This window comes from Mugil cephalus, chromosome 6 (genome assembly GCF_022458985.1).
Source record: "Mugil cephalus isolate CIBA_MC_2020 chromosome 6, CIBA_Mcephalus_1.1, whole genome shotgun sequence".
NCBI classification, from domain to species: Eukaryota; Metazoa; Chordata; class Actinopteri; order Mugiliformes; family Mugilidae; genus Mugil; species Mugil cephalus.
In genome coordinates, this window is record NC_061775.1 from 17,749,916 (window position 1) to 17,764,719 (window position 14,804).

Here is a 14,804-nt window from a genome sequence, read left to right on the forward strand (position 1 = left end):
TTGATGGTCATATTTGGCACAGAGATGAATTAATAAGTGCAGAAAGCTTCCAGAGCTGTGGTATTTCATTTAATTTTTAGCTCTGGTTGAATGGCAGCTGTAGTAAATGAAGGGTTTGCAAGCAGTGTAATAACTTAGAAAAGTTGCTTTTAGTTGTTAACCTGGTTAAACAAATGAGCCCTTTAACCATCTTAGGGTTGCTTTGATATGCAAAACATAAGGTGGTGAATTAACTAGTGCCTGCTCCATTCATGAGGATGGTTTGCAGGCTGAATAAATGCAGATATCGTATGGAAGGAGAGACTGCGTCTGCTGCGATTACACTCAAAACGCAACGTTTTAATTGCTAATTACCTGACAGCAGCTTCCATTATTCATTGCAATTACCTTTTCCTTGGTGGTCACCTTGTAATCCCACGCTTTGATGACCTTTTATTTCCATCAGCTCCAAGGATGTCGGCAGGTGTTGTCAGGCGCTCCGCTTTCATATGCTAATCGCTTAGCACCCATTTACATGGCGAACCACGCTTTGCATCATTTTGAAACCTTGAGTGCGCGCAAAACCCCTTAAACACATAACGATCATCTAAAACAATGCCCTTCCCCTCATTGTCAAATGATTAATTAAGTTGTGTCATGTAATTGCCTCAGCACGCCGGCTGCTTTTGATATCCGTGAAATCCCCAAGTCTTATTTTCCCCCATTAAATAACGTTAAGATGTTGTCTCTCCAACATCTGCACCGCGTTGAAGGCCTTCTCGGGATCTTGTCAGAGGGTTTTTGAAACATGATGCCGGCACTGTTGATTCTACCCTGTCACAAGGCTCGGGTTCTCTTCATTATGTAGCCCTTCAGCAGCGGTACGTATGCAAAACATCCTCTGTGTACACACGCTGTCTCGGAGACTCTGTGTGTGTATGTGTGTTGAGGGTGGTGTCATAATTTATAACACGCCGTGACTTAATGAAGCCATAAGCCATAATGCATATTCACTAACGTTGTGGGCCGGGCTGGGACGGGCCGTGGTGATGAGTGCCCAGCCGCTACAAATTTACAGTTAGCGCTGACAGTGTGCACAAATGCGTGCACGCACTCACACAATAAGTGCCACACTTCAACCTATGATGTTTGTTTTTCATTGCTTTTTTTTTTTAAATGAACAGATAAGTGTCCCTGTTCCTCTTTACAGAAACAAATGACCAGTGGTAAAATTAACTAAATAAATTAGGTGTTACAATATAATTTAACAAGATTTCGATTTATTTTATTGTCAACTCATTGTTTCTGTTCCTCCTCCAACCCACTTTAAGAACATGTAGAAACAATTTAAAAGGAAGTATTTTCTCCACATATTAACTTATGATTTGGAAGAACAGTCTTTGCTAGTGTTTTTTTTTTTTGTATATTTTTTTTTTTACTTTTATGTTGTAAAACTAAAAGATGTTAACACACAGTTTTCAACAGCTATTAAGACGACTCGCTGAATACATATGAATATATTATGAGTTAGTCATAAATAATTATATAGGTTCTATGTTAAAATGCTCTGATTTAAACAAAGCATTTATTTGAGAAGTCAGACAGTTAAATATAATAATACATCTGCTTTACTTTGAAAGCATTTATTTTGCCTATTTATTTTATAGCATTACACTAAGGATTGATAAAGTGATTACTTAATTCTAAAATTAATTTTGAAGTGTTATTTTTGGTATTATTAAAAACGTTATTAAATAATATCGTAAATTACACATTAGGGTTTGGAGGTTAGATCAGAAAATTGCACGTTGGACACAGTATATCTCTAACATCGGTGACATTCTTGTCTGGTCTTGTATGTGTTAAATGAAGGTGTGCGCTACACTGTTTCATCTGGAGTGTAAAAATGTAATCTGTTCTGCTAGGGCGGTCCCTTCTCCTCCAATAGCTCCATTTGTTGGTCCCGGCGCTCTGTGTTGACAGATGATAGCTTGAAGTCGTCTCCTTAGTTTGCCAGCTCTATGTGTCACTTTCAAGTCCCATTAGCCACTGGGACATACTGGAACACCCTCACACACGCAACACAGACACACACTCACACATCGGTGTCTGCAAGCCCTTAAAAAAAAAAAAAAATGTAATTTCCCTTCCATGTTGTAGACTCCTTCCTCTGTTTTTCACTTCACACACTCTCAGGTTTTTGCTTTGAACGATAATTAGTTTTAATTCATTACAGTCGTGTTTCCTTGAGTGCTGTAACAGATGCACTGATCTCCTTCTCCCTGTCTTTCTTTCAGGTTCGGAGCACGGTCAACAGGATCAAGGAGAGGAGAAAAGCGCTCAATTTTTCAGTAAGTAGTCCTCCATTTTCTTGTGAACAGGTTTGTGTGTATCTGAAAACACCGATGTGGCCGACTGAATTATTTTCCCTACAGCATTTACAAAAAAAAAAACTCACCACTCCAGCAATGCCAATGAAAGCCGGCCACAGAGCAGCACTGTACATCTGCTAGCCTCTCACTAGTCGACAGTCCATGTTAGATGCCCTTATACATCAAACATAGACCCTCCGTAATGGCTGCCCCCCCCACCCCCTCCTCTTCCTCACTCGCCCCATTGCAGCACCTTCATCCCAGCAATGTCAAGCTCCGCGGTGGGTTACAAGTTTCTAATCCAGGACGAGCCGTCCCCTGACATTAAAGTGTCAGGCCAGTATTTATACCTCATTGGACGCTGCTGTTTGGCTGAAACTGTGTGCGGTTGTTGTGTGTGCGCTTGTGTGCAAATACACACGTGTGTCAGGGAGGAGAGGATTAAAGACGACGCGAAGCACTTTAAAAGTAGTTAAAAGTCACACACAAACCGGCGCGTACCACGCACACATACGTGCATGTTATTAACTGCTCTGCTCGCTTCCGCGCCCCTTTGACCCGACCGCCTCGCAAGCGCACGCACGGCCACGTCCACGCGCACAGAATGCATTTAGTCCCTTATGAGAGATCGCATTAACTCTACTCCTCTTCCCAGGCTGTTGTGTCACGCTTTATGGCCGGCAACACTTTGTCCTGCCCCTCCCTCTGCACCCTGACCCACACATATGTACTTTACAATACCCCCCTCCGCCATGAAACCATTTCTGAGCAGGAGATTGATTTTTAAAACTTGAGCGTACCCTCTCCACCCCCACCCACCTCAGAGATGGACACTGTACGGGTGGGAAGGAATAAAATAAATAAATGGATAAATTAATGTGTGTGTGTGTGTTGGGATTGGGAAGGGGCCCTTGCCACCAGGTGCTACTGATATATTGGCTGCTCATGTTGTCAGTGCCGGACCCCGCCCCCATCCACCGTCATTTTTACTGCTTCCTCTCCCCTCTTGTGGTGGCAATTTTCCAATCTTGGCGGGTTCCGCTACCAGAATGCATTTTTTAGCCATCACTGCCGCCTGACGGTTTTTAGCTAATGCCGTTTTGTGCCATAAATCCTGCGTGACATACTGTATCTACCTGTCCTTTGGTTAGATAGGAGACATTTGGCTCTAGATGACCGCACATGCCCCTATATATCCCCCTTGTTGTAAAACATAGGATTGGGTATCGTGCCTCGTCGGGTGAGGGATAAAGAGGCTTTGGCGGCGTTACTGCATATGGGGTCATTTGAAGACGAATGGCACTTGTCGGAGATGGAAGGGTTTATATGTTGCATTATTTGCGGGTGAAGATTCCACCCAATGGGTTAATTCAGTGCAACTTCAATTTAAGGATTTAAAGTAGTTATTTAAATGACAAATACCATTGCAAACTTTTATTCGCCCTGTTATTGAGATAAAATATCTTGAAAAAAATCCACCCTGCTGCTGTCCTTTTTTTTTTTTTTTTTTTTTTAATGGATGATCATGTGTGCTATGGTTTTCCTATAAAGGGGTTGATCTATGTAAACAACCTTAAATCCCACAAAAACTATTTAAAATTAGTGGGAGCAATGTAATTTCTAAATTGCTCTTGCTATGCTGACACACGTAACCTTGACTACCACTCATAAAAATTCCACCAAACCTAATCGCACACTCTCCCCTCTTTAATCGCACACTACAGTTGACCCCTGTAGCCTTTTTCCTCGTCATAGACCTCTACATCGGTGTGGGTCTCGTGCACACCCTTTTTATTTATTTATTTATTTTTTTTTTTTACTCCCGCCGGGTGCGATTTTACACACATACTCATGCACAAATACGCGCACGCACTTTCAGCCGCGGTGTTGCCTGCCCGTTTGATACTACGTACCTGTTGACCCCCCCTGACCTCCCTCTTGTACACACACAGCCAGATTGCTTTGTGAAATAAAGCTGTCAGTTGCCGGACCCAAATAAAAAACAGCCCCCTCCTTCTCCCACTCCTCGCAGTACCCCGTGCCCCTGACACCACTGAAATATAGATATAAATTGGAAGCGGATTAGTTTTTTTGATCTTAATTCAAGTTTTGACAAGATATAGGAAGCTACACATAGGAGCTGGTTGGAATGAATAGGACTAAAATTTGATTTTCGCCAGTAGACAGTTGAGAGGCTACGTTTCTCTGTTGTCTCCCTTCGCCTAAATAGCTGTGCAGTAGCTTAACGTTGTCAGATAAAAGTCTTTAAACATAATTGCATTTACTTTTTTTGCGGCTGGCATTGCTGGTTGGAGTTGGTTTATGGTGACATGTGCTGAAACGGTGCACATGTTTTCTCTTTCTGCTTATATGTGTGTGTCACTGCAGCGGTTTATATGAGCGTTTACTATGAGATTCTTTCCTTTCCTGACATAAGGAAGGAACAGAATTGTATAGGGGGGAGACATGTGCAAACAACACTTAACAACAAGACATGATTTTTATGACATTAATTATTAAAAGTGACTCTTAAGAATCGCAAAAAACCTAAATAAAATTACCCTTCCGAGCGACGAGGACTTCTTCAGTGAACATGGACTATTCTTCTCTTACAGAACTGTGCCAGTTCCCGACCATGCAGCTCACTTACAAACTCTCGTCCTGTCAGTTTGCCGCCTGAAACGACCCCAAGCAAAGAGGAAGAGGCCTGCGCTTGTAGCAACACACAGGACCTGGGGAAACAGGAAGAGAGGACCACAGGTGAGCTGTCAGGAATCTGTTGTACAACCATAACATGAATCAGACTTGAGACAACACTGTATCATTCACCTGTGATGGAGAAGACTTTGGCACCAATCATTAAAAATAGAATGTAAGTATTACAGTCAATCTGTTTTCCCGTCTTGCACACAACAGTGTCCTCAAAACTCTTGTGTTGTCCTGGAAGACATTACTCATCGCTTTTAATTTGTGCATGTAAGACCATGGCCTCCTTGGAATGAAACAATTACTACTTCCACGCTTCTGGCACTATTTTACAGTTACAGTTATTGCTTTTGCACTTAGATTGCATTTAATTGCGGAGGGGAAACTGTATCTTGATTCAATTTTCCCACACAGTTTTTCTTAGTCGATGAAAAGACCGTTTTTGAAACTAAACATAAAAGCAGGTCACAATATTGCTTGCCAATTTGATTAGACTGCTGGCCTTGCTCCTCAAAAAGCGCAACCAATCCACCATCATTTGAAAAAGAATAAGGAAGGCCACGCATTGTGTGATATAGTTTTCTTTGTGTTGAGTGAAAGATGAAATTTGAATACAGAAGAATAAGTGAAATACTTTGTGGGCTTTACTTTGTCTTTTGAAGAGGGCAGCACCTGTAGCCTTGCTTTTAGAAATTTTCAGTTCAGCTGTGGAAGTTTTTTGTCTGAAGGATTTTAATTTCCCGTTTAGTACCTCGAATATTTGACAGATTTGAAGATGTCCACTTCACTGGCATCCCATTGGTGCTTCCTTCTCATATTTTGGCATTAATATTTCATAAACACCAACCTTTCTTTCTTCAACCTTTGCATTAACTTTTTTTGTATGCGCTACGGTTGCATCTTAGTCACTGGCCAAAAACAAATGCGTTTAACTATAAAGGCTTTATCAAGGGAATAGCTCTTTAGTTAAAGAGCTACACATAAAGTGTTTACAATATTTTTTTTTGTGTTTTTATTAGTGAAGTAACAATGATGAAGAAAATGCGTGATTTAATCTATTTGAGACTATTTTGAAATAGTGGAATAATCAAAATCTAAAAGTATAGTATATATATATAAAGTATATATCTCCTCCTCTCATTGATGATATTGAAGCTAACCAGTAGTAGTGATGGGGTATCAGGGTAGGAAGAGAGGCAGATGAAGTCATGCACCCATTGCCCAGTGTCTACTGTACCAGCCTGTGGGGGGCAGTGCTATGGTCTGAGGTTGCTGCGGTTGCTCAGGTCCAGGTTCAGCAACATTATGCCCAAAGAATGAGGTTAGCTGACTACCTGAATACACTGAATGACCAGGTTAGGTCATCACTGGATATTTTCTTCCCTGATGTCATGGACGTATTCCAAGATGACAACGCCAGGATTCATGGGGCTCAAACTGTGAAAGAGTGGTTCAGGGAGCACGAGACATCCATTTGTACACATGGATTGGCCACCACAGAGGCCACGCCCCACATGTTGAGGCTACAGTCCTCTCTGCAGGCGGCCCCGGTTAGAATCCCGCACATGGCGCCCTTTCCTGCATGTCTCTTCCCCCTCTCTGGCTCCAGTTTCCTGTCGATCTCTCCACTAAATTTTCAATAAAGGCCTAAATGCCAAAAAAATATACTTTAATAATAAGAATAATAATAATGCAGTACTGGATAGAAACAAGTGTTGTGACAGCTTCTTATAGAAACAGTGCCACAGTGAATGGGTGCTGTAATGAAAGCTAAAGGCAGTCCAGTGAAATATTAAAATGTGCAACCTTTTTTTTGACTATGCAAAAGGTTATATTGTTTTGTCTAGAGTAGGAAGTTTTACCTTACTCTTTTATTCTCCAAAATTTTCAACTATTTGGAAGAATAATGTAACGTACTTGGTGCGTAAACTGAACCCTGGAAATTGTTGGACTTGTCATTGGAATTGTTCCTTGAAAGTTGTCGAGCGATACTTAGTTTTGAATCTCTTTGAAAATCTCTGGTGGCGCTTAAAGAAAGCACGGGAAACATTTATTGGAGGTCATAAATTTCAGAGGATACCTTCATTGACTATTCACTTTGAGGTTGAGTTTTGTTAATGCCTTCTGGGACCTTTCATTTTTACTACTGATAGGAAATAATAAGTCAAATATAAATAGTTTAAATACATTTAATTCACATAACGATAGTGTCTTGCAGGTTAAGCGGTTTGAATAATTTGGACTGCAGGGATACACAAGTACCCTCTGCCCCCTTTGTTTTCCCCACTGGTGTATCTGCAAGGCATTACCGCAAGGCATTTTGAAACGGAGAGTAGAGGCTGGCCTGTTGAGTGAAATCAGACATCAGAAATCTCCTGTTAAACTTCGACACTAACCAGACACCCTGGCTTCGGCCTCACTGCCTGACCCGTGCTGCACTCGGCAAAGTTGAGACTCATTTCATTGTGGAAAAGATTGGAGATACCAGTTTCAAAGAAGAGTGAAAGAAAGAGGGAGAGGTCAGTCCCTGGTTTCATTCTGTCATTTAAAACCATCCTTAGTGTTTCTCAAATTTCTCCAGTTCAGTTCAGATTATGATTTTTTATTTTTATTTATGTAGTTTTTGTTTACTTATTATCACCTAGACATAATGTCAATCCGATGATGGGTTTTCTGTTGCATAGTATTTTATGACAGCACTACAAAACTCTGTTTCCACTCACACCCAAATAATCTTCCTCGGTCATCAGTGTCAGCTAATAGCTTTTCCTCTGATCGCCCATTCACAATTGACTGCAAACATGCTGATCAGAGCAGCTCTAAAATATTTAGAAACAAACTCAAAACTTAAAAAAAAGTCATTTAAAATGACAATATCAGATAAGTGAAAAGTTGAATCTATGTGGATTTCACAATATCTTCAAACGTACTGCTGCTGCTCACCATAAATGTTTAAAGAGATTGAAGTGAGGAACTGCAAGTCATTTGTTCTCTAAGACCACTAGTATTACTGCTAGACAGTTTTATTCTTTACAGTCCTTTTGCTGGACTCTATATGTAGCATATACATCTACTGGATATCAGTGATGAAATTGAATTTCTGTCTCCTGACCACCAAAGCTTGAAGGCATTGCTATTCCTGTCATGTAGTCACTGTTGGTCCGAGTTTCCTGAAAGCGTTGTAGAATGCGCCCTTAAGGCTCATTTAGGGTACTGCGGGACTAGCCTACGCCAGTGCGAGTCATTTATGCTAAACTCAGTTTGAGTTGCTCTGTGAAAACGCCACCCAAACACTAGTCAGTGCTGTGTCTTTTTTTTTTTTTGCCACTTGGGTTAATTTTTGTTTCTACTTCCTACTTCACTTTCACCAATGGCGACTGAAACTTTTGCCGAAATTTGTATGAACACTTGTATCTCGAACCTCCTCAGTCAGTCTTTCCTCGATTGGTTTCATCTCAATTGATCCAAAACAATCAATTCGAGGATTGATACGACCAAGCGGACCAATCACAGCTCTTGTGGTGTGCGTTGCCGAGACGCGTAGTTACATTTCTGGGGAGGTGCATGCCAGCTACGACGTTAGGGCCTACGTATGCTCTGCACTTTTTCCGTAGCTATGGTGTCAAATTGACACAGAAGCCTAAACCAGCTATTAGAAATTTACAATCTCACCAAGATATTCAAGCTTATAAAGGTCCTCTTCACTTGGAATGACAATTTCACTTCTCAGCTTTTCACATGGTTAGTGCTACTCTGCTTCAAGAGGCAGCTCAAGAAACTTTCTGTACAAAGCAGTTGAAGTGGTCAGTGGCACAAATTAGTTTGTCACCGTAGATTAGAAACGGTGAATTCTTTTAGTAATCGTTGTGGCTAACCTTTTCTTGCTAGAATTTTTTATGCTTTCCATTTGTTGCCAATAAATTAGTATATCATGGCGCAAATCGGGTGTTCAGTTGGTAAAAGCTACGTGAGTTATGGTGGATGACTCGTACAATAATGATATTCATATGTGAAAAATGCATATGCTGTGTGTTATTGCTCCCCACTGCTGCTCTCAGACGGTGATTTACAGCGTTTCCTTCGCAGGTGATTTGCATGATCCTCGACATTATTGCTGTCTCTTTCACCCGCCCGCTCGCACGCTGTTGTTAAATCAGTTACTGTGCCACGTTTACATGACTCAAGCCCCGGCGCGACCAGACAGATCAAATTGAGCAGCAGAAATAATGTTTTTGATATAACACAAGTGCAGGAATAATTGACTGTCAGGCGATATTATTTAGCCTATTTGCTACCCTAATAGTCAGCTCTTGACTCTGCGCTATGGCATGCAAATGCAGACGGCGTTCTTTGTGTGATTAAGTGCTGCGACTGGAGTCGTGGGCTAAGAATTCAATTTACCACTCATCCAAGTAGCTTCTTCATGTCTTAAAGACTTGCTGATGTTGGAGTTTCAATGAACTCAGCTGATTGTATAGCTTCATGAGTGGCGATTGAATATATACAGTCATAATGAGATGTTGATCATTTTTTTTTTTTTTTTTTTTTGATAATCTGATAATGGGACAGTTATTACGTCTACCTCTCATATTTGTGACACAGTGCAGTACATGTAATAATTAATTCTACACTTTAGCAATCAGTCTTTTCAAAAGTGGTGATTTCACAACCATAATGCCTTTATTTGGACTCTACACCCCATACATCTCACAACGAAGCACGATGAACAAACAGATGGCCCCATCTTTTTCGAACAATAACCACAGCATCTGCTAAGTGACAGTGGTACCTTGCATGTACAAGGACAGTCTCTTCTTGGTGGTTATGTGTGTGGGTGAGGCGGAGGAGAAGGGGGTGTGGAGGGGGTCTGCTTTTGATACTTTTATGCTTTTTCCATCTTTCTGTTTACTCAAGTTGGTTGGCACAAATGTTCACAGCAGACAGTAGGTTATGTTCAGGGTACACAGTGCGAAAAACTGAACAAAGTAAAGCACATATTTGCTATAAACACAAGAGAAGGACAACTGCATAATGAAGGAATACAAGAGAAGTAGGGGGTGAAGTGGTGTGGGGGGAGGGGGGGTAAGGTTGAATTGAAATGGTCGTGTGGGTTTTTGTGTGTGTGCACGAGTGTTGCATTTCTGAGGAGAAGGCCCCACACAATGGCTGAGTTGAAGGTTGCGAGCCCTTTTAAACAGTAATAATGTGCTAGGTCACCAGTGTTGCCCTACGTCAACTCCTTGCTTTGTTAAAGCCTCTTACTTGACATGCACAAAGGGCCAAGTGGTTACATTTCTTTTATGGCTCATGTTTAGAAACTCAGAGGTCACCAATTTTTTTTTTTTTTTTCTTTTTTTGTGTGTGTCTCATTTCAAACGGTGTTTGTGTGGACTCGATATATTGCTGGGTTAATTATGAAATCTGTCTTTTTCATGCCGTTTCATATCAGATTTCGACCTTAAGTGTTTTTCCCTTAATAAATCCTTTTACCCTCACCGTTCCTAACTGAGAATGGTCACAATCTTTTTTAGATTTCACTTGAAGTCTTATGTAGTTTAAGTTCAGTGATAAACGGATACACAGACAGACAGGTTGATCTGCTGGTGTTTGCTGTTTGAACCCCATTTTCGTCACCTGTTTGCCAGTTGACTGTAATGAAGAAAAGGTGTTGTTCAGCCTTCATAGGTTCGTCATAGAAAACCTGATTTCTGGTGTCTTTTCCAGTTTAAGCAACCAAAGTTGTAGGAACCATATGCCTGCGCATTGCTGACATCTGACACCCCTTCCCCTACCTCTTTTCCTAACATGTGTTCCTCAGCATCCCTTGCAATTAGGGGCCTTTAAGATAGAAAGTAGTGTGGCGGTCTATTGCATGCATCTTCTGCAGATTACACACAGATCTTTGCCGACACCACCGTGGGGTTGACTCCCTCTTAGTTCCCTCCAGCCCACACTCCATCACATGTCACGCATGTTTAGCCGAGTTCACTGACATGCAACAGAATCCCTTGTTCCAAAAGTACAAAAAAAAAGAGAGAGAGAAAGAAAAATTCCCTTGTGGAATGACAGCATGTTCGCAGCAATTCCATCTGGGTACTTGCTGTTGAAACCTTTTATCTATCTATTATTCCACTTGTGTGAGCCAGCTAGAAAGGCTGCAATGCTTTACAATACTGGCCACGGTCAGCGCCATAATATTGTATGCATACGTAAAATGCTAAATTACATGACGTAGCAAATAGCGGTGTTAGCGTCAACTGAGCACCATTACTATATATTTAGAACATATGAATAATAGTTTCAGGGAAAGTTGAATCAACATTCAGAAATCGTTGCAAATCGTCTCAGCTAAACACAACCAAAGCGCCTGTTATTTGAATGAGAGTTAGTATAAGAATTTCTCTCTTTAACACTTAACGTCACTCTGGTAATTACAGCAGCAGAATTATTGACGATAAAGGTGTGCGGGAGTGTGTAACAGAGAGGTATTTGACCTCTGAACGGCAGCTTGTGTTTAATGTCTCACTGATGCGAAGTGATGTGTACTAATTCTACATCTGCTCTAACCAAACAGAGCTGGAAAGTTCAGCCAAGACTCAAAAAAATCACTTCCTCATAACTTATCTTCCCCCGTGTCTCCCTGTGCGTGAACTAGATTCCATTTTCCCTGCATCCTTTTTGCATTTAGAAGTGACACACAAATAACTGGATACGACTTTGGGGTTTGTGTGTATACGTGTTTCTTTTCGTGGAATGAGATTGGGCTTTTTAACTTGGTTGTTTGGCCCTGAAATTGGGCTCTTGTCATGTGGGCTTAAATTTTGAGGACTTGATTGTAGCTTCACAGTGTAAATACCCAAACAAACAGGCAGCGGTCAAAATGTGCTATCGGTTTGCTATGTATATATATGTGTGTATATATACATACATTCCTCACCCTCTCTCCAACTTGGTTTCTTTCACTCTTATTCTTGCATCTGATTTGTTAATTTATATTTACTCTGTGGAAACAGGAAGCGAGTACAAAAATGGAAAAAGAAAGAAAAAAAAAACTACAGTTTGTGAATGATATTTGTAATATTTGTGGTTCCGTGGTTAAATTACCCATTAAATTGACAATTGAATCACTTGTTTGCACTTATTACCTGATCTCAGAAATGTTCTTAGATCATGTGGAACTCTCAAACAACTGTGTTCCCCGAACTCGTTTTACAGTCTGGCATTTTCTATTTGTCACACCCAATGAAACAAATCCAGAGATGAAAAATAGAGCCCATTTGGTTGTTCTTAAGCGGCTTTAAGCGCAACTGTTTATGCATATTCACCCAACCGCTACAAACCGTAGCGGGGTTTACGAATTTGTTCTTTTCCGCAGCTGTTCTGCATAACAACGCCACGCTATCACGCTCAGGCGAAAGTCTGCTGAAGGGAATCTATTCATAATTCAAAGAAACAACAAGGCACGAGCTGTGGCGTTGTCAGATATAACAAATTGAGGAGGAAAAGAGTTGAATTTGTATCCTCTTACGGAGGTTGACTACATTATACATACTGCAGGAGCCGCTGAGTGTGGGGTAATAGGATATATGATGGATGGCCAACCCGCATGGGCTCCCATTCCTCTGGGTTATTCATCTATTTATCTGCTTATTTATTTATTCCTTCACCCAGAGAGACCCTCGCAAACTTGAGATTTGCGTAAGATGCATAATAGTAAGCGTTGGCTGGTATGAAAATGGGGCTGAGCCCTCTGAGCTCTGGAAGTCCTCTGTTGATCGCGTGTTAGGGGTACTAATGTCTTCGCTGATGTTCTGCGTTGGTGTTGATGGTTTAAGCGGGCCTGCAGTTCGTTGAGTCTTTGGATATTTGCTCAAACTTTATTAAAGACACAAAGGAAATGATTGAAACATTCATGCAAACCTGTCTGGTGAGATTTCCACATGTTACAGTCAAGATTGTGGCTCTTTATCACTAACCACCATTGCTGCTGGTCTCATTCCTTCCAATGGCATTCTGTCCACCCATCACTTTTTTGATACAGTTTAGCATCAGCCAGCCATCCAGCATAAAACCAAACCTACAGGGACTCCCTTGAGTTAGCAGCCGCCACATGTAATCGTCAGCTAACAACCTTTTATGTTTAACCCTGTCACTGCTCTGCTATCAAGAGTGTCATTCAAGGACCTGCTTGTGCCCTGGCATAGGTCATCTCCCCTGGGCCAGGCTGTCTCGCCGTTAACCACTCCCCCTTTCCACACAATCACCCCCCCTCTTCCATCAAACAGGGGACACTATGCTTTTTCATAATAAATATGCATTTTATAAAGCTGGGCCGCACCGGGTTTGTAATGGACTTATTTTTCCATTCTCTCTTCTTGTCATGTATGTACACATTTACTGCGTTTGTGCGAGAGCATTTTGACACACAACACACGCAGCAATTTTTCTGTCCTAACGTACTAAAGCATTCCCAACTGCTGCCATCATGCAGCCGCCAAGCAGCACCTCTCAACCAATATCATCACATGCACCCCCTTCCCCTGCAACATTTTTCCATCATCCTCATCTCAACAAGCCATGGCAACGACATAGTCGCCAGCTTACGACAAAGCAAAGTGGGGAAAAGGGAGAGAGGAAGGCGGTAAGAGGGTGTGTGTGTGGGGTGGGGTGGGGGGGGTTAGGCCGTAGATCAGGGCAGGGAGGATGGCGGCGCGACCAGGAGGTGACAGGGGAATAACATCCCTTTCTCCTCAATCGACAGGGACCATAACTCCTGCCTCTCCAGGGACAGATTGAGAAAGGCAATAGCCCTAGGGGCTGTGAAGCACGGATGCTTAGGAGAATTGAAAGTTAAAAGAAAAACGCAGTTTGCCGAGCCACTGCCGCTGATTGAGCCAGCAGCACCGCTCTTAGCTACTGGAATTTTTCTCATTTCTTATCATTTTTAGCACAGCGTTGGGAAGGCCCAAGTGGCATACCAGCCATATTGGTTATCAGCCTGTAAATCTCTGTTGGTTATTGATGAGTAGAGATTAGAGTCTTTAGAGATTAGAGTCTATCTAGAGTATTTTGCAATTTGAGTTTTCTGCACCTACTTGAAAGTGGGAGGAGAATGAGCACATCTTAAGTGAGCCGAAAATGTTGGACCCAAAATACACTTAATATATAAAAATACTCAGTTTGCGTGAAGAGCAGGTACTCCATTTATACAGCAGGAGGAAAATGTCCGTGTCTCATCCAAAATGATGAGATAAACATCACCTAGCGATGCTTCTCAGATAAAACCACTAGTTTATAGTTGCTGGTAGATTAGAATTACTTACCTCGACCTCTTTAGTCTATTTCTAATAGTTTTTGCTTATGTGCCATGTGTTTAGGAAACCATTGGTGTCTGCCTGCATGGTTAGTGCTGACAAACTATATCTCAAGAGACTTTAATTTGCAAAAGAGATCAAATACACTCAGCCCGTTGAGTTATTGGCACTATTAATTCATTAAGTGGCTTAATTTGGCAATTAAGTCAATCCAGTTTAGCCCCGTTTCCAGTTTAGTCCCACCAGAGCTGTAAAGTTGTGAGAATACAATAAGTGACTAAATTGGAGCTAAAGTCTGCTAAATGTCTCTCTGTTAAACTGCTTTGTGACTATTTGTAAACTCATCTCCGTCTTTTTATCTGCTTTACATTTACATATACATTTTTTACATCTGCTGTCATTTCTTTCTGTCTTCCCTCTATTAATCTCCTGC

General features: G+C 41.4%; 1 protein-coding gene across 2 annotated transcripts in view; it reads left to right on the forward strand.

Annotated features, from left to right (window-relative positions):
- Nucleotides 1-14,804, forward strand: part of LOC125009064 (adhesion G-protein coupled receptor D2) — an 80,673-nt gene that overhangs the window by 39,945 nt on the left and 25,924 nt on the right. For both annotated transcript variants that reach the window (XM_047586607.1, XM_047586608.1), the window contains 2 exons: nt 2,277-2,330; nt 4,967-5,111. In XM_047586607.1, coding sequence (XP_047442563.1) covers nt 2,277-2,330; nt 4,967-5,111 — 199 coding nt within the window. The remainder of the gene's footprint in view (nt 1-2,276; nt 2,331-4,966; nt 5,112-14,804) is intronic.